General features: G+C 32.2%; 2 protein-coding genes across 2 annotated transcripts; both read right to left on the reverse strand.

Annotated features, from left to right (window-relative positions):
• Window positions 1-4,093: 4,093 nt before the first annotated feature.
• LOC130810883 (protein FAR1-RELATED SEQUENCE 5-like) lies at window positions 4,094-7,691 on the reverse strand. The gene is made up of 5 exons (XM_057677008.1): window positions 7,398-7,691; window positions 5,762-6,844; window positions 4,828-5,656; window positions 4,623-4,659; window positions 4,094-4,243 (listed from the first exon to the last, which is right to left on the reverse strand). The coding sequence occupies exons 1-5, from the start codon at window positions 7,471-7,473 to the stop codon at window positions 4,094-4,096; spliced, it is 2,175 nt and encodes a 724-aa protein (XP_057532991.1). The 5' UTR covers window positions 7,474-7,691.
• A 925-nt stretch (window positions 7,692-8,616) lies between these two features.
• Window positions 8,617-18,611, reverse strand: LOC130810478 (uncharacterized). Its single transcript, XM_057676553.1, has 22 exons — window positions 18,254-18,611; window positions 17,334-17,936; window positions 16,435-16,637; window positions 16,262-16,333; window positions 15,998-16,132; window positions 14,890-15,008; window positions 14,507-14,815; window positions 13,869-13,956; window positions 13,693-13,798; window positions 13,475-13,588; window positions 12,931-13,094; window positions 12,725-12,845; window positions 12,170-12,394; window positions 11,901-12,091; window positions 11,598-11,765; window positions 11,412-11,517; window positions 10,519-10,656; window positions 10,263-10,424; window positions 9,967-10,167; window positions 9,172-9,366; window positions 9,019-9,090; window positions 8,617-8,914 (listed from the first exon to the last, which is right to left on the reverse strand). Exons 1-22 carry the CDS (start codon window positions 18,299-18,301, stop codon window positions 8,762-8,764), a joined length of 3,693 nt encoding a protein of 1,230 aa, XP_057532536.1. The 5' UTR covers window positions 18,302-18,611; the 3' UTR covers window positions 8,617-8,761.
• Between the last annotated feature and the right edge of the window lie 5,506 nt (window positions 18,612-24,117).

The raw sequence follows: 24,117 nt of genomic DNA on the forward strand, positions 1-24,117 counted from the left end.
GTTTTGTTGGAAATAATTTATTTTCATCGTTTGAAATTCAAGAATATCTCTTTGCCATCCTCTTTACCCCTTATCTCTCATTGGACTGATAAGGATGTGTCAAAAAGAATTAAGGAGGAAACATCTGCTAATCATTTTGGCAGTGGTTTAATTTTGAGTACATATCCCGTGAGTCAGACGATGGTTTTTGAGTATGGTCAAGCTGTTGGGTTAAAGGTGAACAACGTTGATATTGGTCAACCAAGTGTAAATGCAGAACCCTTCAGAGATCAAACAGTGCAAGACGATGATAAAATTGAGTTTCACTTGCCGTTAAATGCAATGCGTAATTCTGAAATACGCCAAGTAGCTGAGGATGTAAGTATGATCTTACTTATTTATGTATAACAAACATTTTAATGATAACACAGTAGCATTCTCCTGTATCTTTAAGTATGATCAAACACAGTAGCATTTTAGTCACAAACATTTTAAGTATGATAACACAGTAGCATTCTCCTGTATCTTTAAGTATGATCAAACACAGTAGCATTTTAATGATATGCACAGTAGCATTTTAAGTATGTAAGTGTAAGTATGATCAAACAGTAGCATTCTCCTGTATAACAAACATTTTTCAAATTTTCAAAATAGAACACAGTAGCTATACATTGTCATAGTAACTTTTAATCACAACATAGTATCTTTTTCTAAGAACATAGTAGCATTCACCTTGGCAACAAATATTTTTCAAAATTTCAAAACAGAACACAGTAGCTATACACAGTCATAGTAACTTTTAATGATAACATAGTATCTTTTTCTAAGAACATAGTAGCATTCACTTTTGGAAAATAATCATAACATAGTATTTTTTTTTATAATGTCATAGTTACTTTTAATTTGAACAACATTTAACTTTATCTTTACTTATTTTTGTAGGAAATATGTGAGTTGCTGATGCTGATGAGGAGAGACACTCAAGTTGTCTCCGAGTTTTACATGCAGAAAATTAAGTTGTTTTTAGAACAAAAACGTTCATTTTCTTCTCCTCCTGTCCCTTTTCCTGATGTTCCTTCTACCTCATCCACACCTTTTTCTGAAACCCAAAGTTTTTTCATGAATCCTACCGTGCTCAATACAATCGATGAGATAGTTGACACGGTTAAATGGGTTACCTCTATTCCCAGGATGGTGAATGAGGTTTTTGTTGCTAATGAGGGTGATGTAGATGTAGATGTAGTGGATGAGGTTGAATTGGATCAAGTTGTAAATAATGTTGTAAATAATGTTGCTGATGAGGGTGATGATGATGTTGTAAATAATATCACTGTTTTTGAAAGCCATGGTTATGAGAATGTATTGATACATGGCAGGGCTAAGTGTTCCATTCCTTTCAGAGGTGTGAATGATAAATTTACATATGTTTCACATCTGCTGAAGTCAAACAAAAAATATATGAGAACTCTTGGTTCGTTACTTCAAGAAACAGTTGACTATTGTTTTGTTTCTGATCAATGTTTTGACAATAGGTGAGTCTTTTTTTTGGTTTTTCTTTTTATGTGATTTTTGTTTTTTATTATACTTATTTTATTCCTTTTTATTTGACAGTGAATTGCTCGTTAATTATGAGGACAATTTGAGGATTCAAAGGGAAGAGTTTTATACTCTTGGGGATCCCTCAAAGTGTACTCATGTTTCTGTTGTGGATTGTTGGTGTTTATTGCTCAATGAAAATGAAAAGAACAAGCAATCTTCAAAAAAGTTCTTCTTTAGTGCTAGTTCTAGTGTACGTTTTTTGTCATTTTTATTCTAAATTACTTTTCTTTTATTTTGAATTATTTTTAGTTATTTCATTGTTTTTTTTTTACAGCTTGCTTTGTTGGATTTTAATAATAATGGTGGTTCTGAACAAATTGATTTAATTTGTGATTCTTGGGTCAAATGGGTGGATTTCAACCAAGTTGATTTGACTAAGTTTGATCTAGTAAGATATTTTTTTAATGATTGATTGGCTTATATAGTCACTATTTTAGTTGTTATAGCTACTAATAGGTAGTTAGTACTTGTGCAGTCACTTTTTTTTAGATATATTTATTGATTCAGTGATATATAATATACAGATTGTTGTCCCGATATTGAAAGGCAGTCAGTACTTCTTACTTCTTCTGAATATGAAGTTAAGAATGGTTCAATGGATAGACAATGTGAACCATACTGCTGTTTCAGAAGAAGAAATTAGAAAGCTCGGTGACACTATGGTATGTGTAGCATTTTATTATCCTGAAAAACCTTTTGCCTATGTTGCTAAGATTATGAAATATTTATTAATAAATATTTAAATGAAACTTTTGTAGAAAGATTTGCTGTCAACAATTTTTGATGATAAGATGCAAGCTACTCATGTTATTCCATTATGGAAAATGGAACGAGTTCCCACCGATTGGAAAATGACTGCTAGGACGAACATTGAAAGTGATGTATTTATGATGATGAGCATGCTGTTTTTCGAGGGAACAGTTGATTTCCAGTGTCCAATATTGAATGCAGTTACGATTTTTCTTCTTAATATTATCTTTAAATGTATTTTTTTGAATGACATTCTAATTAAAAGATTCAAACTAAATGTATTTTCTTTTTATGTAGGCTCCATTGAGACATGTGGCAAGAGTTAAGATTGCCGGATCTTTATTGTTATCTGATTTGAACAAACAAAGATCCAAAGTTTTAGAAGAGCTGTCCAATTTTAAAGATAAAAGACGCTCCATTGCCAAACAAGTTTCTATCAGAAGATTAAAGATTCGTTAATGTGAAGTACAAGATGAAGTTGTGAATTTTTAAGTTGTACAAACATTTGATGGAACATAGTAGATAATCAGGCACTTAGGCTTAGGCTTTAGGTTGTACAAGATGAAGTACAAGGCTGATATTTTTGCAACAAAGTTTTTTCAAAATTACAAAACAGAAGACAGTAGCTATACATTGTCATAGTAACTTTTAATCACAACATAGTATCTTTTCTTAAGAACATAGTATCATTCACTTTTGCAACAAAAGTTTTTTCAAAATTACAAAGGAGTTGTAATTACAAAGTGGTATGCTATGTTGTTGGTGCTAACCGCCCCCCTGTATGGTAAACAAAGGAATTATATATATGAGAACTCTTCATCTATCTGTTTTTTCAACATAGTATTTTTTGCCAAACAAAAAATATATGAGAACTCTTCATCTATCTGTTTACCAAAAAATATTTTTTGCCAAAGGAATTAAATTTGTCCGTTGATCAAAAAATTGAATGCTTTAGATTACTTCTCACCCTTCTCATTTTCATATCCCTTCTCATTTGATCCAAAATCTGTCCGGTTAATCAATAACGAGTTCGATTTTATCAATCCGATTTTTGAATTTTCTGCAGATATTCATATCAAACCCATGTGATGTAAATATCAAGTGAGACAGTGATTAAGAAACCAAAACGGTTAACATCGGTTGTGTGGAATCATTTTGAAAGGGTGAAGAACGCTGATATATGTTATGCTGATATTTTTGCAACAAAGTTTTTTCAAAATTACAAAACAGAAGACAGTAGCTATACATTGTCATAGTAACTTTTAATCACAACATAGTATCTTTTCTTAAGAACATAGTATCATTCACTTTTGCAACAAAAGTTTTTTCAAAATTACAAAGGAGTTGTAATTACAAAGTGGTATGCTATGTTGTTGGTGCTAACCGCCCCCCTGTATGGTAAACTAAGGAGTTTTCTTGGTTAGACTCAATTCATAAGAGGAACAAGAGAGAGCATGTAGTATGACCGGAATTCTATTTGATAAAGAAGCATTCGTTATCAAACCGTGGGATGCAAAGATGTCATATAAAAAAATAGATGAACCACAATGCCTATTTGGTAACTCAGCATGTCGAGTATGATTGGCTCCCGTTATGGTGCTCCAAATGTAAACAATTTGGGCACATGAATTGGAGTGTCGGGTTGGCATCAAGCAAACCAATCACCGGCCTAATCTGTTGGTAAATGAGGATGGTTTCAGGCCGGTAAAGTCGAAGTGGGTGAGAAAAAATAAAGGTTTATCAATTGACCAGAAAACCGCCATGTTTAATGGGCAAATTTAGCAGCATGTAGGAATCCTAAAATTGCAGTAACAGCTGATGTTCCTAAACCTTGTGCATCCACTAGTAAGGAGGATGCTATGAATCCAGCAGAACATCCGTGTGCATAACCAGTCAAATGTACAGAAGACAGTAGCTATACATTGTCATAGTAACTTTTAATCACAACATAGTATCTTTTCTTAAGAACATAGTATCATTCACTTTTGCAACAAAAGTTTTTTCAAAATTACAAAACAGAAGACAGTAGCTATACATTGTCATAGTAACTTTTAATAACAACATAGTATCTTTTCCTAAGAACATAGTAGCATTCATTTTTGCAACAAAAGATTTTTCAAAATTACAAAACAAAAGACAGTAGCTATCCATAGTCATCTTAATATAATCTCTTTATCTATCTGTTCTTCATCATCAATTTTCCTGCATAACAAAAATTTTGCACTTTCATTTACATAATCAAACTATTAAATAAGGATACAATAAAATATAAGCAAATTATATATATTTTATACCTTAAGTGGGGTATCTTTTGTTGATGGGCAATTTCGACTATCATGATAATCAAATTTACCACAAGTTTTGCACTTTCTTTTGGGCTTCTTGCTTTGCTCAATAGTTTGTTCCTTTTCCCCAATTATTCTTTGCCTTTTTCCTTTGTTCTTTGATTGGATTGGGTTTTGTATTTTCATTGTCGAAGATGAACTTGTGCCTACTAACAATTCGATTTGTTGCTCTTTAGTAATGTCCACCCTCACATCATCACTTTCCTCCAATTTTCTACTAATATCTTTTAGGTTTTGTAAAAGTGATTGTAAATCGCTCTCACTCCGTTGAGCTAAACCTACACAATTGAATATTTCACACCAAACTTCCCCCAACAACTTCCCCACGTTGTTACACTTTTTGCTCTCTTCAATCAGATTCCCATGCAAATCAAAAATAGGCTTCTTTAATGCTAGCTTCGTCCAACGATCTAAAACATATTGCTTTGGTATTTGTGTTATTTGTCTTGCACTCATAACACAAATCGCATGGGAACATAATATTCCTATCCGTTTAAATAACTTGCAATCACAATCTACCTTCAACTCGTCAATCGAACTTCCCAGTATAAAATTCACCTTGTACATCTTACTTACCGTTGAGTCCAAAACAGTTATACTTTCCACACTTTCATTCTTTTCAATACTTTGAATATAAGTTTTGAAACAAGACTTATAAACTTCATTTTGAAAAAGAAAAAAAATTTTTCTAGTATAGACTTCACCGGCATGTTTTTCAATCGGCAATGGTGTTTTATATTGTGGGTTTGTGTGAAGTGATTCAGCATTGAGCTTATCTTGTTTGTACCTCTGTGCATCCATTGCACTTTCATAACTCATATAAAATTCAACAAGTGTCATGTGAGGGTTTGAAAAGTGGTTGAAGAAACTATTAACACTTTCCGATCGGGATGTAGTTCTCAAAATCCCCCCCAATGGGATATCCCTAAAATATGCGGGTATCCATTGATCTCGTATACTAAATATACTAGTAAACCATTTATCTGTTTGAAGATTGTATTTGGTCATAATTCCCTCCCATTTTTCTTCAAATTCATCTTCTTCTTGATCAATATTCCACACACACCCATTTAATTCTTTCAAAAAACCTTCATTTTTGTTCAATTCCGGTCCAACTTTATCAGTCACTTTACTCATGATGTGCCACATGCAAAGTTTGTGTATTGTGTGTGGAAATACATTTTTAATCGCAATTTTCATTGCAGGGTCTTGATCAGTTATCAAATATGTTGGCATACACTCCCCCATACAATGTAAAAAAGTTCTAAATAACCACTCAAAAGATTCACTATCTTCCTTAGCTAATAAACCTATACCAAATGTAATACAAGACTTATGATGATCTACTCCGGTAAAAGGGGCTAAAACCATGCTATACTTATTGGTGTTATAAGTACAATCAAAAGTAACCATTTCTCCAAATAAACAATAATTCTTTCTACTTATCGCATCGGCCCAAAATAAACGTGATATGTGGTCCTCCTCATCTAAAGCATAATCAAAATAAAACCCCGTGTAAATATCTCTTTTTCTGATAAAATTCTCGATCAACATCTTCCCATCATCTCCTTTGATATATGCTTTCAAATCCCTATGGAAATTCTTAAAATCTTGCATTGTCACTCCCACATTCTCATAACTCCCGACATTTTCCTTAAACAATCTAAAGGATTTGACCGGTCCTATATTAACCCGTGCATTCTTAGATATGAAATTTTTGTGCAACAAAGTCATTTTCCTATTACCCAATAAAAATTGACGCGATGTAGGGCTAACTAGACAATGATTGTGCGCCTCTTCGAATTTTAAAACATGGTATGTTCTCTTCGCTATGTCATATTTCAAAATCAATCTAGCTTTACAACCAATTCTTTTGGTTGATCTCTTATAACGTGCAACAACATCTGCACTTTTCTTAGGGTTAGGTTTTATGATACCCTCCCTACTACAAACAAAATATTTTAAAAAAACAATACCCTTTTTTTTGTAGGTAGTAGATGAACGTATATCAAAACCGCAAATTTCAGCATATTTACCATAAAAATCTAAGGCTTTCTCTAAGTTTTCAAAAGCCATACCAACAAATGGCTTTTTATCAAACTCACAATGAGGAATCCACAGGGTTGAACCATTTGGGGTAACTTGTGTAATAGTTCTTGGAGTTTGAGTCCCTGTATAACAATCCAAAGTTTTTCCAAAATTAAAAAAAGAAGGCAGTAGCTATACATCGTCATAGTAACTTCTAATCACAACATAGTATCTTTTTTTAAGAACATAGTAGCATTCACCTTGGCAACAAATATTTTTCAAAATTTCAAAACAGAACACAGTAGCTATACACAGTCATAGTAACTTTTAATGATAACATAGTATCTTTTTCTAAGAACATAGTAGCATTCACCTTGGCAACAAAGATTTTCAAAACTTTCAAAAGAGAAGACAGTAGCTATACATTGTCATAGTAACTTTTAATCACAACATAGTATCTTTTTCTAAGAACATAGTAGCATTCACCTTGGCAACAAATATTTTTCAAAATTTCAAAACAGAACACAGTAGCTATACACAGTCATAGTAACTTTTAATCACAACATAGTATCTTTTTCTAAGAACATAGTAGCATTCACCTTGGCAACAAAGATTTTCAATATTACAAAAAAAAGACAGTAAATATGCACAATCATAACTTAGTATTTTTTTTTTTGAAGAACATAATAACATTACCTTCTGACAATTCTTTTTCATTGTTGGAAGTTTTTGGTGAATCTTCCACATTTAGCACTTTTTGTAAATCTTCCATAGTATCTCAATCTGAGTCTGTTAATCAAAATCAACAAGAAGATTCACATCAAGATCTGAGTCTGTAAATCAAAATCAACAAAGAAAAACGAAAATGAAAATCTGACTCTCAGTTTTGAAGATACTAAATCGAAAACGAAAATGAAAAACTAAGAAATCAATCAAAACAAATCTGAATTTGTAAAAGGTACACATAAGAAAACGAAAACAAGTAAAGATTTTTGACAGACTAAGTAATCAAGAGAAGAGGAACATTTTCGCAGAAGAAAACGAAAACTAAAAAATGAATCAAAACAAATCGAAAAATAAAAACTATAAAATGGTAAATTTCTAATTTGCATACCTTAATTCAATAGAAGAGGAAGATTTCGCAGAAGAAATCAAAGGTTTTTCGAAGGTTTTTCGAAGGTTTTGAAGGTTTTTCGAAGAGTATAGCTTGGAAGAGAGAAGGCGCTTGTGTTCTTCAGAAAAAACCGAATTAGCTTTTTTTTTTTTTTTGCCCTATTTTTTCCGGCTTGATATCTAGACCATTAGATCTTTGAGAAATCGACGGCTCAAAATCCTTCTCACCCTTCTCATTTTCATACCCCTTCTCATTGGATCCCTCCCCTATATATATATATATATATATATATATGTGTGTGTGTGTGTGTGTGTGTGTGTGATCAAATAAGGATTTTAAAATAAGAAGGATGAGAAGGATTTTTGTGTGATTTTGTTTTGTTACTATATATACAAAAAGAATACTATGTTATAAAGTAAGGACATTCTAAAAACTTATGTCATAATTATTTTTCCGTGTAACATAATTACTTTTACAATTATGTGTTTTTAGTTCAATTGTGACCATAGATTTTTTTTTATTTTAGTGAAATCAAGGGTGTAGAGTCCTTACCCTTCTCATTTTCAACACTCTTCGCATTAGATCCCTCCCCTATATATATATATAGGGAGAGAGAGAGACAGAGAAAGTAAAGTCACATCAAAACATAGTTCACAGACAAAGGCAGTAAGAGCTTTGGTGAAACAAGCTGTTAAAAGTCGAAAAACTGCTGTATGAAACGTTTCACCAAGAGACGGTCTAGCTCGGTTAAAGTTAGACAGACATTCGAGAATGTTATATGGGATCTAAGAGACTGAAACATAGAAAGTAGATTTTATGAACAAAAAGAATGTTATATGAATGATGTTGTTTTCTTAAGAATGTGCTAATTTCATTATGTACTACATTTACCTGCTCATTCACAAAATTGTCACTACAATCACAACGTATTTACAATTATCATTTTTCAGTAATAAAACGTGTTGTTCTTGTGAATCTGGGCATCTTTACAGAGCATTGACCGGACTTCCATCATTGATCGAGGTGGCTCAATATCCTTCTCTTGTAAAGCATTACCTAACAGCTGCTGCATCTGTGATGCAAACGTATCATCGAGCACCTAAATTTTTTGCAGAATTCAATAGCCGATTAGTGATATGACATGAGTCTAATGTTCTATACAGCTAGAAGACAAGAAGCAAAAGGAAAAATTTTAATACTCACGGAAACAGCAATTGTCGAACCCTTGTACCATGCTTTATTTTCTTTTCGGTTTTCCAAGAATTTGAGCACATCCTGTGATCAGAAGTAGAAAAGAATTTAGGACAATCACGCGGGTATCTCTGACGTTTTACTCAAAATATTGCGTTCACTCACCTGTCCGATTCGGTCCCAGTAGCCCCGGCAAATAGCAATGAAGACATGAGACTCAAAGATGGCATGCAAATGATTCATCGTGCTTGTCAGCTGTTCTTTAAGTGGCTGCATTCTATTTCTAACATTGGATTCTCCAACGCTTTCCTTGGAATCTTGAAGAATTTTCTTCATTTTTGTAGCATTTTGTAGCCTCGTCTACAAAAGAATAAATGAAAAGGCAAAGTTCAGATACACAAGTCTATGGTCATTCCTTAGCTAAAGAAAAAAAATAAAAATTTACCTAGAATCATCAAACTTTTTATTGATTTTCCTATAATAATCACAACTTTTGATCAATCATAAATAATTTTAATTTTAGAGTCATTTACTCCTGAGCATGGTTGCTCAAATGGTGACCGGTTTTTGCAAGTTAATTGCCACACGATAAAAAAGAAAAATAAAATCAAAAATCAAAAATCAAAAATATTAAAAATTAAAAGTTAAAATCAAAAAATAAAATTACTCGATTTCTTTTTTAATTTTTTAAAATTTTTTATTTTTTTATAATTTAATTTTGTATTTACTTTTTTATTTTTTTAGCTAAATAACTTGTTGTATAGGTAAGAATTGACCTTGGTGCATTCTTAGCAATCACTCCTTATAATTGGGATTATTCATGGTGAATCAAAAGTTGAGATTGCCCTTATAATTGGGATGATGCATAGTTAATCAAAAGTTGGAATTATTATAGGTAAATCCGTAAAAAGGTTAGATTATTCTAGGTAATTTATCCAAGGATAAAAGAGAGAAACTCACATTTTCAACAAGCTTCTCAACAATGGCTTGTAAATAGTTTCTGAACTTGGCTCTTAACATGACGGTAACCTCGCTTAAACGCTCTCCTGGAACCTGGTTCCCAGCATTAGGTATGCAGGATCCCCATGACTTGAATTGAGTTTCTATTTTGGGCCGAAGAATGTCGAGCATCCTTTTCAATGAATTTAGAAGGATCCCAACCTAATAAAACAAAAGCCAATTGGAGAATTAAGGGAACAAACTATGATGTCAATGAGATTTACATCCTTTATAAGTATGTCGAGAAAATTGGTTACCTCGTCTGGAACAGCATAGGGGCACACGGTTCTCTTGGTAAGTTTCTGTACATACTTGAAACCGAACTTCTTTGGAGCCAAATTTTCCTTTAAAGGAGCCAAGACATCAGAATATTGTCGGTCTAGAGCTTCCACTATGGCCTTCTCTACATCAGCGAAAGCCTATAAAGCATAATCACATAATGTTAACAATATTATCCATCCAAATTCCGTAATTTACGGTAAGCTAATAGTTCCAGAGACAGACAATACATACATTTTCCAAGGCAAAGCTATATTCTGGCCAGCGGCTAATGATGACCTCATAATCATTTAATGTTTCTTTCAGCCTATCATACATTTCATCGACAAAAGGGGTAGTAGAATGTTGCGTACGCACCCCAGACCATTTGACCTGTGAGTTAAACTCAATAATATAATAATAATAATAACAACAATAATAGTAATAAATAGTAATAATTATAGAGCTAGCAGATAAAACGTGGTTCAATGTCTTCCGCGAACAGAATAAATAGAAGGGAAGAACGAGAACAGATGAACAAAAAATCAAGTAAGCATGCCGACATGCTAAATAGCTTATTACTCCCTATGTTCCTTAAATTTGTTCCCATAAGAAATGTTCACGAGTTAAGAAAATTAGAATCTTTTAAATGGTGGATATATTATTTTATTAAATAATAAATTTAATGCGGGAAAAGTGAGGACCATAAATATTAAAAAAATATTAAAATAAAGCTAGTGAAAAAAATATAGAAACCACAACATATAAAATATTAAAATAAAGCTAGTAAAAAAAATATAGAAACCACAACTATTAAAAAAATATGTTTTAGTGGGAAACATGTAAGAAATGTAAACAATATTAAACTATTTAAAATGAAATTGGTGAAAAAAAATGTTTGGACCATAAACATTAAAAGATATTAAAATTTAAATGAACAAGGTTAATTACGTCCAAAATTCGTGATATAAATTAAAAGATTCCTTAGGGAACAACAAATGAAACAACCCAAAATGGGAACTTTAAGGAACGGAGAGAGTATATTGTTATTAGCACGAAAGCCAAGCTCTACAAACAGTTTAACAAGTTGGCAACGCAATTGTTAGCATGAAATGCAAAATAACATAAAATTGGGCACGTATTACTACCTTGTCAAGTTTGCAGGTCTCCAGCAAAGCCAGGCGCCTATCTTGAATCCAAACAACAATATACAAGTGGAATAATTCTTTTGCATCAACTCCACCTTTTATGGGACTACGTATAAAAGACTCAATGAGAACAAACTAAATTATATAGAATGAAAACAGAAAGAAAAAAAACAGCTTAGACTTTACTTGATGTTCCAGCTGACAAGATCTCTTTGGAAATCAGCAGTCGCTGTTACAAGTTCAGCCACATGCTGTGAAGGACCAGATGGAGGGCATGCAATCAGGAACTCGCGTATCCTGTTGCAGAGTTCTACACTATATATTGACGAAGATAGATTTGGGAGATCAACAAAGCTGAAAAAGCAACAAAACCCAACCTATTATTAGAACCGGAGGCACCCAGACTTAAGAATAATATTGATATTACATCATATTGCTGTAAAATGCTATCGCCTAAAATTTCCACATGAAACGAGCAAGAAAACATGCCTGGGAAGTATATTCTGATTGTAGATTTCAATATCTGTGGAAACTTCATTACTGATGTTCAAGCAAAGGGTTCTCATTTTCTGGTAGGCTGTGGACATAGTGACATGATCCAGCAAGTTTCCTTCACCGGTGTTATTAACATACTCATCTGTGTCAGCTAAATGCCTCTTAGATCTCTTCTTCGCAGCAACCTGAAAAACATGCATGATCAGCAGAACAATCCAAGTGAAATCAATTTCAAATGTACATAAATTTCTAGTGTGCTTCACCTGGAAGTGTTTGCATAGTTTGGTTTGCGCCTCAGGAGACAGGATATCGTGAAGTAGCGTGTAGAGTTTAACTGCAGGTTGCAAAGCAGGCGCAGCGCACCCCTTTGCAGGCTGAAAGACGTCGAGGATTCCAGAAGCCAGTGATTCATCTAAGGCTTTATAATTCTCAAATGCCAGAGCAAGTATCTGCTCAATTTGGTCTTCTACTTCTCCTAAGATGCGATTCTGGTAAGAAGGCAACATATGATTCATTTAAGAGAAAGCAGAAGCTCGAAATAATGATGTATGCCAAATAAGTGCATAGTGTGGAAGGCAGGGGAAAAAAGCAAGTATTCAGAAGAGAGAGTGCCTTGACACATCCTATGTTACTTGGACTCGGGTACTGATGTTAGATACTGGTACGTGTCTAAGTGTCGGATACGTCTAAATATTCAATTTTACGCCTAAAATGAAGCGTCTAAGTACCATACCAATGTCCGAGGATCAAGGATCGGACATGCGTACACTAAGCAAAATAAAGTGTCCAAGTAACATAGCACACGTCAATAATCATACCTCTTGATGACTTAGTGTGCTTTTTGTGCGGCCCTTCATAACCACAGGATAAAGCAAATCATGCACAAGAGTCAGACAATCGGCTGTAGGAGTGGCAACATCCATGACATAAGAAAGGTATCTGTTACAATAAGAATTTGAGTTGCGGTTAGCTGATGGAATTCACATGACTGAATTGAGATGCACGGAATAAATAAAAACATTACCTTAGTTTCGTGTATGAGTCGGAAACCCCATAATAGATTGCAAATTCTTCCAATAACCATTTCCATTCACCATGCAGCAGTAAATGTCTTTGCTGAAAATGTTGAACTTTCATAGCAACTTCTAAAACCAAGTCATAAGCTACAGTCTCTGCCACGGATCCACACTGGGTAATACCACATATATAAAAATTCCGTAAATGATTAGCAGTGTCAACTGTCAATAATAGGATCCGGGAAAATTGCAGGAAAGAATTATTAAAATTATTATTATTTATTGAGTATTATTATTATTTTATTATTATTATTATTATTGTTATTATTTTATTATTATTCAAAAACATAAAACTTACTAAAACAAGAGATCTAGAGCAAGGCATTATAAATTTTCACAACAGAAGAAAACTAGTAAAAATACTACAGAAAACAATTTCCACTAGGAAAATAAAGACATCATTTTAATGACGCAGAGGATGACAATATCCGTGATGCATCAAATGATAAGAAAAAACTGAATAGCACCTTCACCAAGACTATTGTATATTACCTTATGATTATAATTCTCATCGACACTTGTTGAGAAGTTGATGTAAAGTTGTACTTTTCCAACAAGCTCATGCTCTGGCTCGCGAAATATTGACCACCAGCGTAGCTTGTCATTCTACACAAAATCAACAAAAACCATCTTATAAACTAAATATTGCCATTGCAGTTAACATATGACTCTCTGAAGTTAACAATGACACATAGATCATGAAAAGATACCTGATCACCAGCAACAGTTGCCACTTGGGCCACAACACGACCACAGGTTTTTCCTTTCGAATCTTGAACTTCAACAATCAAATCATCTCCTAGACCATCTGGAAAGCTGTAAAGCTATCAATAATTTTCACATATGAGCAACTAAGAATGAATTGATGGAGATTTAAGAGACTTACAATACATGAGTTTCGCCAGAACCCGGTTGCATCTTAACAACTTCATCTTCAGGCAAACTTTTTAATCTTAACAAACAGGAATGAGACTCTGGCAACAGCGGAAAAAAGATCAAATACTAGAGCATTAAAAAGGACTATGATGCATAATTTTATCACTGCGTTGTGTTGCGCGTCAGTGGACTTGTTGTAAGTGAACCAACAGTTACTAGCTAGTTCAAGTAAGCTCCATTCAACTCAGATATATGGCCAAAGAAAAACGTATAAACTTTCTGAAATGACCCAATATTTGGATTTATGAAAGGGCAAAATAGTAATTTTCATGTTAGGGAATGAGTTACTAGTTTATTATAAATAAGGGGAATTAGAGACCCATAATCATGAAGAAAATTAGTAAACACATTGTAGGTGAGTTTTATACTCAATGGCAGATCTCAAGCATCTCGAATAGCTTGATCTATCGCTTCTTGTTATGCTTTTAAGGTTGTAATCTTTCTTTTATCATCCAATCAATAGTATATTGCTCTTGTCATTTTATCATTTCAATTTCTATTTTACTGTTTTAGTCCAAATTACCAGTTCATAGCACTTTCACGATCTGAAAATTTTCAACTCTAATTTCGAATGTCAAAAAAGAATACCTTGTACAGGATCATATGATGATGCACTGTGACGCAAAGTGGTCACAACACCCACTTTCAAAAGGCCAGAAACTTGCTTGATATACTGAGAACTGGCTTGAACATAAGCCAAACTCTTCTTTGACAAAGAACCATCTGCAGGCTTATGAAGTACAAAATGCACTCTTCGCAGTGCATGCCATCCAGATACAACTGATCTTTGGACCTTGGATAATTGCGACCGCGCAGAATCCATGTTTATAACTGGAGCCTTTACGGACCCAAAACTGCAACCAGTAGGTGGATCCAGCCCCATTCTCACTTTACGAGCTGCAATCAAAGGGACTATCAGGACCATTCACGGAAGTTTAATATTCATAAGCTAATGAAGATATAAATGATACCTTGGACCTTCATCGTCCCAATCATTTTCTTTGGTTTCTGTGGACCTCCTTCTACTGCAAGCTCTGAGCCACGCTTAGCCAGTATTTCTTCTTCTGACTGCAACAATATTTGCTGCAAACTGTAACAAAGGGAAAAAAAAAAAAAGCTATGAAGCATTGGAACTAGGATATAACAGGTAAACGGTCACAAAACACCATTCGTGAAATAAGTATGGAAGTGGTAGTATTTAATAATTTTAAGTTAATTAATTGACTATAAATCAAGAAGCTCCGTAAGAGTTCCCAATATTAATCAATATGCAATTTGCGAAACGATCAAAACACATAAGCAAGAGAAACATATAGTGAATTCAAGGACTTCCATGCTACCATCATTACTTCACCACCCTAACAACCACTTCCATGCTACCATCATTACTTCACCACCCTAACAACCACTTCATGCTACCATCATTACTTCACCACCCTAACAACCACCATTACATGTGGCATCCATTTAACATCATAATTACTTCAGCCATAAACTTCTTCGCCCCAACCTCAACCCATCATCTACAAGATTCTACCAACATCAACTTTCAGATGAAGAATGAGTTGCAGAAGTAGAAAATATAGCGTACCAGAGGACAAGAATCACATGAATTCAGTCAATCTATGGTCCAATAGGATGCCAACCTCTTGAGATTCAAATATTCATGGTTGAACTTGACCATCAAAGACAGATGTGCATCATTAAACTGGATAGAAAACAAGGAAAGAAAGATGTGCTGCTGGTGCTGGATGAAAATGATCTGCATGTAAATCTCACGCTACCAGACTTTTGATGGCAATGAAAGTTATTATGGTGGTTGCTCTTAGTTGACGAAGAAGTTTAAGGATTTGGGCATGGAGGATAAAAGGATTTACAAACATGTGTCATGGATTTTAGTTTCCCTTCCATACCAAACATCTTATTTAAGTTCCCTTAATGGGTCCTATTACCTCTTTTCCTTTTTGCTATTACTTTCCTTTCCTTTTTAGTAAAAAAGAAACCCCCAAGAACATTCTAATCTTTTTCATAACACTAAAAGAAAGGAATATTGAAAGAATAATTGGAGATTAAACTTACCCAAATGCACTTCGCAAAAGAGCGCACTCATTTTCAAGAAAAATAGGAGCTTCCATGCAGCCCCTTGCCCATGCATTTAGACAAAGACGAACACAGGCATCATATGCAACCACTGAATGCCATGGTCCTTGAGTACTGATATATTTGCCAAAATAAAACAAAGAGAGAAAAATCAATCTTACATAAGTAGAATGAGTTGTAGAGATAAAATTAGGAGAAGCTAAAGCAATTACACATAGAACATCAATTAAAACTGAAAAGTACCTTGCATGGAAAGTAGGAAGACGAGCTGCATGTGAGCCCGATGAACCAGCAGATTCTGCAACGCCAGTGGTTCTGAAGTACAGATTATAGCAAAATTAACCTATTGTCTAAGCACCTAAGATATTCAGACCGTCCATATAAATTTAACTGATCGATAATGTCAAACATCTAACCTTGCATGTGGACCAGGAATCACACTGTCAGTGTTATCCACTTGATTGGCCACAGATTGAGTAACTTCAGGAATATTTGGCTCATTTTTGTTGGAAGCACTGTGCATATCAACAGATATTTTGGGATCAGATACAGGCAGAGCTTGGTTTGTCTCCTGACTTCTGATGCAAACTGGAGGAGCACTTGGAGTATCACCATCATCCTACATGAAAGGGTTAATTCAGCCCATAGAACATATGCAATAAACAATCTTAGACACAAAAAATAAGCCATAAAACACACAAGAGTAGGGTATGATAAGCAGAACCAGCTACCAAGTAGCCAAATTTATTGCTCAAAGTAATCAAGCCAAAAACCCACATTAACTAAGCATCACAATGATACCACAGCAAGGGCTATCTTACAGATGCTTATCATAACTATTTGGGAAAATTTATCTATTAGACTTCTCCTCAGTAAGAAGAGAAATTCCAAACAAAATGAAGAATATTTCAAATTAATTTACGAAAGAAACCAATCAAATATTCTTCAACACCGACAAAATGCCAAATGAGTTTTTTGAAATTGTAACAGGGACATGCATTCACTTCTAAGAAAATCCTGTCTACCTGATTTAACACATTACTTGTTTCTTCCTGATTTAACAGATTTCAATGAGTTCAAAGAATGTCGAAGCAACCAAGTAGAGAATTTCACGTTGGTAAGACTGCAAACTACTCTACAAGCCATAATGACGCTTAGAAGAAAACATTGTGCGAAAGAGTTGTATAATAACAATGTCAAAGCCTTTAATCCAAGACAAAAGGTCAATCCCAAGTAACAATAGAAAATTGAAAACATGCAGTAATACACAAAAATACTACACTATTAAGTACATTGCTAAGAAAAATCAGCATACCTTCACGACATTCGCCCTCGATGTAATGCTGGATGCATAGCTTTCTGAAGCACAAGGTTGTGAACGAGAAGCCGTACGTATGTTACTACCAATTTGAGAAGATGAAAACTCAGAGCTACCAGCAGAGTCTTCAGAGTCATCCTCAGCATATCTATTCCGGGCAACCGGATACCTCCCATTCCCGTTAACTATTCCCTCAACCTTCTTCCCACTCAATTCCACAGATGAATACACATCAGAAGACATATAATCACTTCCATAACTCACCCTATTCGGAGGCAATGATCTCGTGTTGCCGTATCTATAGTTACTACCCATCATTGGAGGAGCACGGTCATCTGGTGGAGATGAATCCAGAGAATACCTCCCACCATAAACATCATCATCCTCAGACTCTGATGTAATGTCATTACCAGAAACAGAAGCTGAGTCATCTCCAGGGATGACTCTAGACATTGGAAATGCAGTTGATGGCAAATGCCCACTTCGAAACTTCCCGGGTGGCGGCAGCCCGAAACCTCTGCTGCCGCATTTGCTTAGTATTGGGTCAATCCTAGTTCTAGACATTGATACTGGTTCTTCCTTTTCACTGTTCACAGAACCCTATAACAAAAATTCCACCCAAAATTAGAAAATAGCAGATAAAACTAAGCTAACAACATTACCATAATCCAAAGAGACCCTAAATCAAGCACAATAACTAGATATAAATCTACTGTTCTACATATCAAGATTACAAAATGCTTAAAAAAGGAATTAAATTTAGCAGAATCAATCACACTACCAAAAATCAAAGCAAACCCAGAATAACTAAGATAAAATTAAATACTGAAACATAATTAATACAAGAAAACTGACCCACATTAGCAAAATTAAATCACATTTTAAAAAAGGAAATAAAAAAGAAATTAAATCAGTACCTCTCTAACCCATTGAAGGGCATTTTTATCAAGGCCTTGAGTGAACATAATTGGGAAGAAAGTGTTGAAAAATTCGATAGAGTTCACCTAGCAAAAACCCAGATTTGTGTATTTACACATTTAATAAATGCACTCAGAAAACAATATCCAAATTGGGAAATTAAAATTATGTTGTTTTTATGGAATGGAATGCAGAAAAAGGAAGTTAAGTCACATAGAAAGCTTGAGCTACAGAAGCAGAGAAGCTGTCAATAATCAGAGAAATAGTAGAAAGAGAAAGCGAAAAACAGGAGGAAGAAGTTGAGGGTTTTTAGAGAGAGAATATTAAATTTAAAAGAAAAAAAGAAAGAAAGACTACTCCAGTGGAGTACGAGATTAGATTTTAAATCCTAGAAAAGAATATTGAGAGAGAGCGGCGTGTTGCTTAATTGGGAAGATTTACTCAAATAAATTTCCTGTTTTTCACTTATCCTAATTCTAAATCTAATTCTAATTTTGTTGTTTTGAAATAAAATAATATTTTTTTATTTATTTATCAAATTTGCAAATTTCAATACAAACTTTAATTTTGCATCTAACAATTATAGAATGTTAAATTTTAAAAATACATTGAGACCCTTGTCTTAGACAATAATTTTAGGAAAAAATATAGGCTCGATTTTCACATAACTTCCCCGCATATCCCGTAATAGAAACAAACAATGATCAAAGAAAAAAAACTCCACTTTACTCTTTTTTTTAAAATATTCTATCTTATTCATTTTAATTATTCTAACTGTGTTTAATTAAAATTTATAAAAAAAAATATTAAAATTAAGAAGATTTACATTATTGTAAATTCAACAAGCGCCGAGTATTTTTTAATTTTATAGATTAAAAATAAATACAAATTCAAAATAAGTAGTAAATAATGCAAAATCTCAAATTGAATATACTTGTGTAAGTTTTTTAGGATGGTTGTAGATTTATTTATGAAAAAGTTTTACCTTAGTTTAGCGTGTATCATTTTCCAAATTTAATTGAATTTATCAAATAAAAAATATTTAGTTTTGACATACACTAGAATAGAATAGGGTATACCAAGTTTATACTAGACTTTTTCTTTATTTTTTTTTAAAAAAAAGAGACTTTTTCTTTATTTTGGAGTATGATTGTTTTTGTTTTAACGAATTAGTTAATCTTATTATTTAATAATAAAAACATAAAAAAATAAAAAGAGATGGCGAAAACTGAGGGAGCACGATAAAGGTGGGGAGTGAGGGAGGAAGATAAAATAACCTGCGGGTGAGGGTGTATATAAATCTAACAGTCGAACGTTGCAGTGGGAACTCGTAGTGATTTTCGGAAATTTTCAAGGATGTCACATGGAATAACGGGCCCCCCTAGAGAAAAGTACAAGTACAACCTTGGTTTGTATTTTTCCGTGGTTGTTCCGCCAAAAAATATTTCTGTTTTATATGAGATTATCTTACAGTGAAATATCTTTATAATAAAAAATTTATAAGTTAAAATTTTTTATTATTAGATTATTTAATTAGTATGAGGCATGTCAGTTTTATACAAGAATTTGTGAACAATGAAATCTTCATTCACACTTGTACATGAATAAGTTTTTTTAAATAGTTTGGACTGACTCAATTGAAGTCGTTTCACGGTGAGACGACCTTAATAAAAAAATAAGTGATTATTAATTATCTCGTTTCATTTTGATGATCAAGCTTTGAAATATTTCATATTAGATTTATACTTATGTCATGCACGTCATCATGTTCTAAATAAAAATTGTTTATATATAAATTTTAAAAGAATTTATGTATTTTACATCATCAATAATTATATTGCATGTATGGTTATTCATGTGAAACATAAGGGCGTTCAATCATTTCATAGTAGTGACTCTAATGTTGTTATAATAGTTAATCGCGGTTGGATGTTGATTTAGGCAACAATATATAATTACGGTGACTTCAACTGATTCTCGCGCTTGTAAGTAAGAGCACTAATATTTTATAAAAAGAAAATATATTTGTAATAATACGCTGAGGATCAAACTTAAGACCATAAGTTATAGATAAGTTGTGCATTGACCAAAAGTGCTACTAAATTTCTTAAAATCTATATGTATTCGTTAATTAACATCCTCTACTAACCGATATATACGTGTAACTAACATAGCTAATCCACCCATCGTGGTCGTCACCATACACATATTCCCGCCACCATCCCAGTGCATAGAATTTTTGTAAAATACTATCAAATTTAATCAAAGTAGTAAAATTTTAAAAAATTAATTTTAATTTAAATTTATTCTTGATTAATTGATTCTTGTTCTTGATTAAATGATTTTTGATTAATTGCAATCATTGTTAGTTTTAAAATAAATTGCATATATGGTCTTGATCAATCGATTAGTGATTGTTCAAGTATGCTCTTGATTTTTTAAAATAAATTTCAAATTAAATTAATAATTTTTGATTACTGATATTTAATTGTTAAATATGTAAAGATTAGAGTGAAAAAATACCTTTAAAAAATTATTTTCATGAGAATCATCATCTTTGCAACAACAAGAAGTGAGACAAGTTAATGACACAAATATTTCCGAAAGAGTTGATGGTTCATCTAATCCACAACCTTTTAAATGTAGAATTAAATTGAACAAACTCGAAAAAGACCCAACAAAGAGACAAAAAAGTTCAAATGTTTTTTCAGCTCTAAAAATAAAAGTTCAAATATTTTTTCAGACCCAATAAAAATAAAAATTATAGTATGTAATATGAAGAGTTCTTCCAATATAAGGTTTTTTCAGCCCAAAGTTGAAAAAATCTCAAACAAATATTGGAGCGAAAATGTGCAAATTTATTCCTCAGTGGTATTATACGTATCCGAATTGGTTTGAAAGTATATTATTTTTCTTGCTATTTTTTTAAAAATGAAATAGGGGATCAATGTGGTGGTGAAACATTTGCCTACTAAGGGTCTTTAACTCTTAACAATAAAGACGAATATTCTGACATATGAAGAGAGAACTAATAAGGATAATTGAAAAGTTGAAATTGAAAAAAAAAAAAAAAGTGAGAAAAACTGAAAATAATTAAAAGTGAAAAAGGTTTGAAAAATTCAGATTTAAAGGTCAAGAGGTAAAAAAATCAAAATAAATTGAGAGAGAATTCATATTATCAATTATTAGAATTGATATATCGATTCAAGTAGTCGATCTTCATCTTTTGATAAGGGTTTAATATTGTCATTGTTACGATCTTTTCTCTGAATATGAAATAATTTAATTTTGATGTCTTCTAATTATAAGATGTAGTTTTATAGGAAATGGACGATTTTACAATAATGAGATCCAAAGTTTTTATCGTACCAATGGAGCCTATATAATTAGTTTGGAGTAGTAATTTTCATTTTGGTGAAATTTTTTTGTAGCCCAATATTTATGAGTGCAAATTTGTGTTTTTTGCAATGCTAAAGTACCTAGAAATTGAAAAAAGCAAGTAGAATTACATAATAAATCATTAATAAAGCTAACAAAAATGAAAAGAAAAGTGGGAAAATAAAGTCAATGATTATAAATTTAAACCAATACTTCTAGATAAATGTTAATTTAGAGGGAAAAAGAAGCCTTTTAATATGGAATAAATCCCTTTTTATTTAGAAAAAACATTGTATTAGGGAGAAAGTAACTTTAATTAAGTGGAAGGATGGGATTCTAACGGATAGTTTGATCATAAGCTTTTGTTTAAACCCAAAGTATGGTCACAACTTGAGGTGTTCAATGGACTGGATAAGGATCGGGTGGGGCTTAATTGAATATGAGTTGAGTCGGATAAGGACCCTTTAAAATTAATATGGGCTTTAAATGGGTCGGGCTTTCAAAACCCGGTCCGGCCCAACCCGACGCATTTTTACTATTAAAAATTATTTTAATCCCCACTTATCAATTTATAACAATTAAATTATCATTTATAATAATTAGATTGAAAAAATATTAAATAATTTAATTGATATTGTCATTTATAATATTTAAATTATACATTAGTTATGCTATTTACAAAGACCCGTTTCGGCCGTTATTGAGCCCTTTTATAGCACGCTTTATTTTAATTATAATATAGCCCGTTTTCGTCCCAGTCCATTTTCGACCAGACCCTTTCAAAGCCTTTTTAAAAACGGACTGAATAAGAGCTCAAAATAGAAATCTAGCCCATTGAACAACCCTGGTCACAATACATATACAATTATCATAAACACAAATGGAGGATTTGTAGATGACTAAAATTTTGGAATAAAGTCTCCTGTACGGATAAAAGCATGCACAGTAACGTGAATACTGAAAATAGCAATAACTTAGTATTTTAATTTATTTTCTAAAGTCTATTAATTTATTTAAAACCAACTTAACCAATGAATAATCATTAAACTTAATTCTACAGAGATAAAGAAAGCATAATACATTAGACTTATGTTTAAAGCAAATAAATCTAATGACTTGATGAATGAAATATATTGATAATATATGAAATATTCACATTCTATCATTAAATTATCTTCAAGTTATGAGCATAAGTGAAATATATTAAATATAATGATAACATCTATGAATGTAATGGACCAAATATATTAATAATGCAAACAAATTAAGAACATAAAGGAAAAAGAAAAGGAAAATTATGAAATGTGACCCATGTATACTTTAGTTTTGCTTATTCAGCCATGTTACTACTTACTAGTTTTTTTGTTCTGAAATACTCGCTATATAACGGTTTTTGACATTATTTATCGTTCAAACTTATTTTATAATTTTTAAATATATATAATTCAATATATAAATGATCAAAATAACACATTAAATTGCGTAAAAGTCAAATGTAACAAGTATAGTGAAACGGAAGAAGTATATATATTTCATCTATTTTATTATACTTATAATAATTGTTACTATCAATTATAAGTATTTTAGAACAAAGGTAATAAACTAAGTTTGCTCGTGTAAAAATATGGCATAACCATTGGATCTAAATCAAATAAGGAAGTTAAAATTGGGAATTCATGGTTTTAATCCTAATTTTTTAAGAGTTAATGTTGGGTGCATGTCCCTTATTAAACAAGATAGGAGCGGCCATCAAGTAAACATGGAAGCTGACATCATAAGAGTGGGTTTAAGCATCTTTTACGTCAGATCACAAATATTAATACATCTTTTATCTATTTGTAAAAACAAAATTTAATATTAATAATTCAATCTTTTAATTATCTATTTTTAATTTTAAATTATTTTTTAATAAATTAATATTTACTTTTAGGTTGTTGCCGGCATTCTAATAAGGTATGTTGATAGCAAACTTAGAATTATTATAAAATAAAAAGTTATGTTGATAGTAAAATAAAGTCAAATGTTAAATTATTAAAAAATAATCCAATGGTGGATTAATCATAGCAGACAGGTGAAAGGTTGTTGGATTATTAATATTAATTTTTCCTTTATAGAATCGAACTTTTGCTTATTAAGCACAAGTATCACTTTTTTTAAGATCAATTTTTATATAGTCTTTTTATTTTCTCAGTCTATTTATAATTAAAATTTTACACACAATGAAGCGTACAAAAGAATGGTCTCTAAAGTCTCAACTCGTAAAAATTGACAGATTTTTTGCAAGTCCTATGCAATTTCAAGAATTATGATATTTTTCTAACATTTTTATATCTTTAAACATTTAACATATATTATTTATTTTAATTTTAAGAGTTCTAATTTTTTGGGCTCAATACAATCGAATATGTTGAAGATATCAAATTCCGAAGAAAGTACAATACAAAGGTAGTTCTCAAAGATGTCAAAATAGTAATTGTAGAGCATA

Source organism: Amaranthus tricolor, chromosome 4 (assembly GCF_026212465.1).
Source record: "Amaranthus tricolor cultivar Red isolate AtriRed21 chromosome 4, ASM2621246v1, whole genome shotgun sequence".
Taxonomy (NCBI): Eukaryota; Viridiplantae; Streptophyta; class Magnoliopsida; order Caryophyllales; family Amaranthaceae; genus Amaranthus; species Amaranthus tricolor.

Bases quoted from the DNA above. Each gene is read 5' to 3' on its own strand.
- LOC130810883 (XM_057677008.1), bottom strand. From the start codon at position 7,473: ATGGAAGATTTACAAAAAGTGCTAAATGTGGAAGATTCACCAAAAACT. The intron at 6,845-7,397 runs GTAATGTTATTA...ATTGTTATACAG, and splicing joins TGAAAAAGAATTGTCAGAAG to GGACTCAAACTCCAAGAACT. The intron at 4,244-4,622 runs GTATAAAATATA...GACAATGTATAG, and splicing joins CAAAAGATACCCCACTTAAG to CTACTGTCTTCTGTACATTT.
- LOC130810478 (XM_057676553.1), bottom strand. From the start codon at position 18,301: ATGTTCACTCAAGGCCTTGATAAAAATGCCCTTCAATGGGTTAGAGAG. The intron at 12,846-12,930 runs GTAATGTTTTTA...TTATTGTAACAG, and splicing joins GACTCATACACGAAACTAAG to ATACCTTTCTTATGTCATGG. The intron at 8,915-9,018 runs GTGAGTATTAAA...CAAAAAATTTAG, and splicing joins GTTCGACAATTGCTGTTTCC to GTGCTCGATGATACGTTTGC.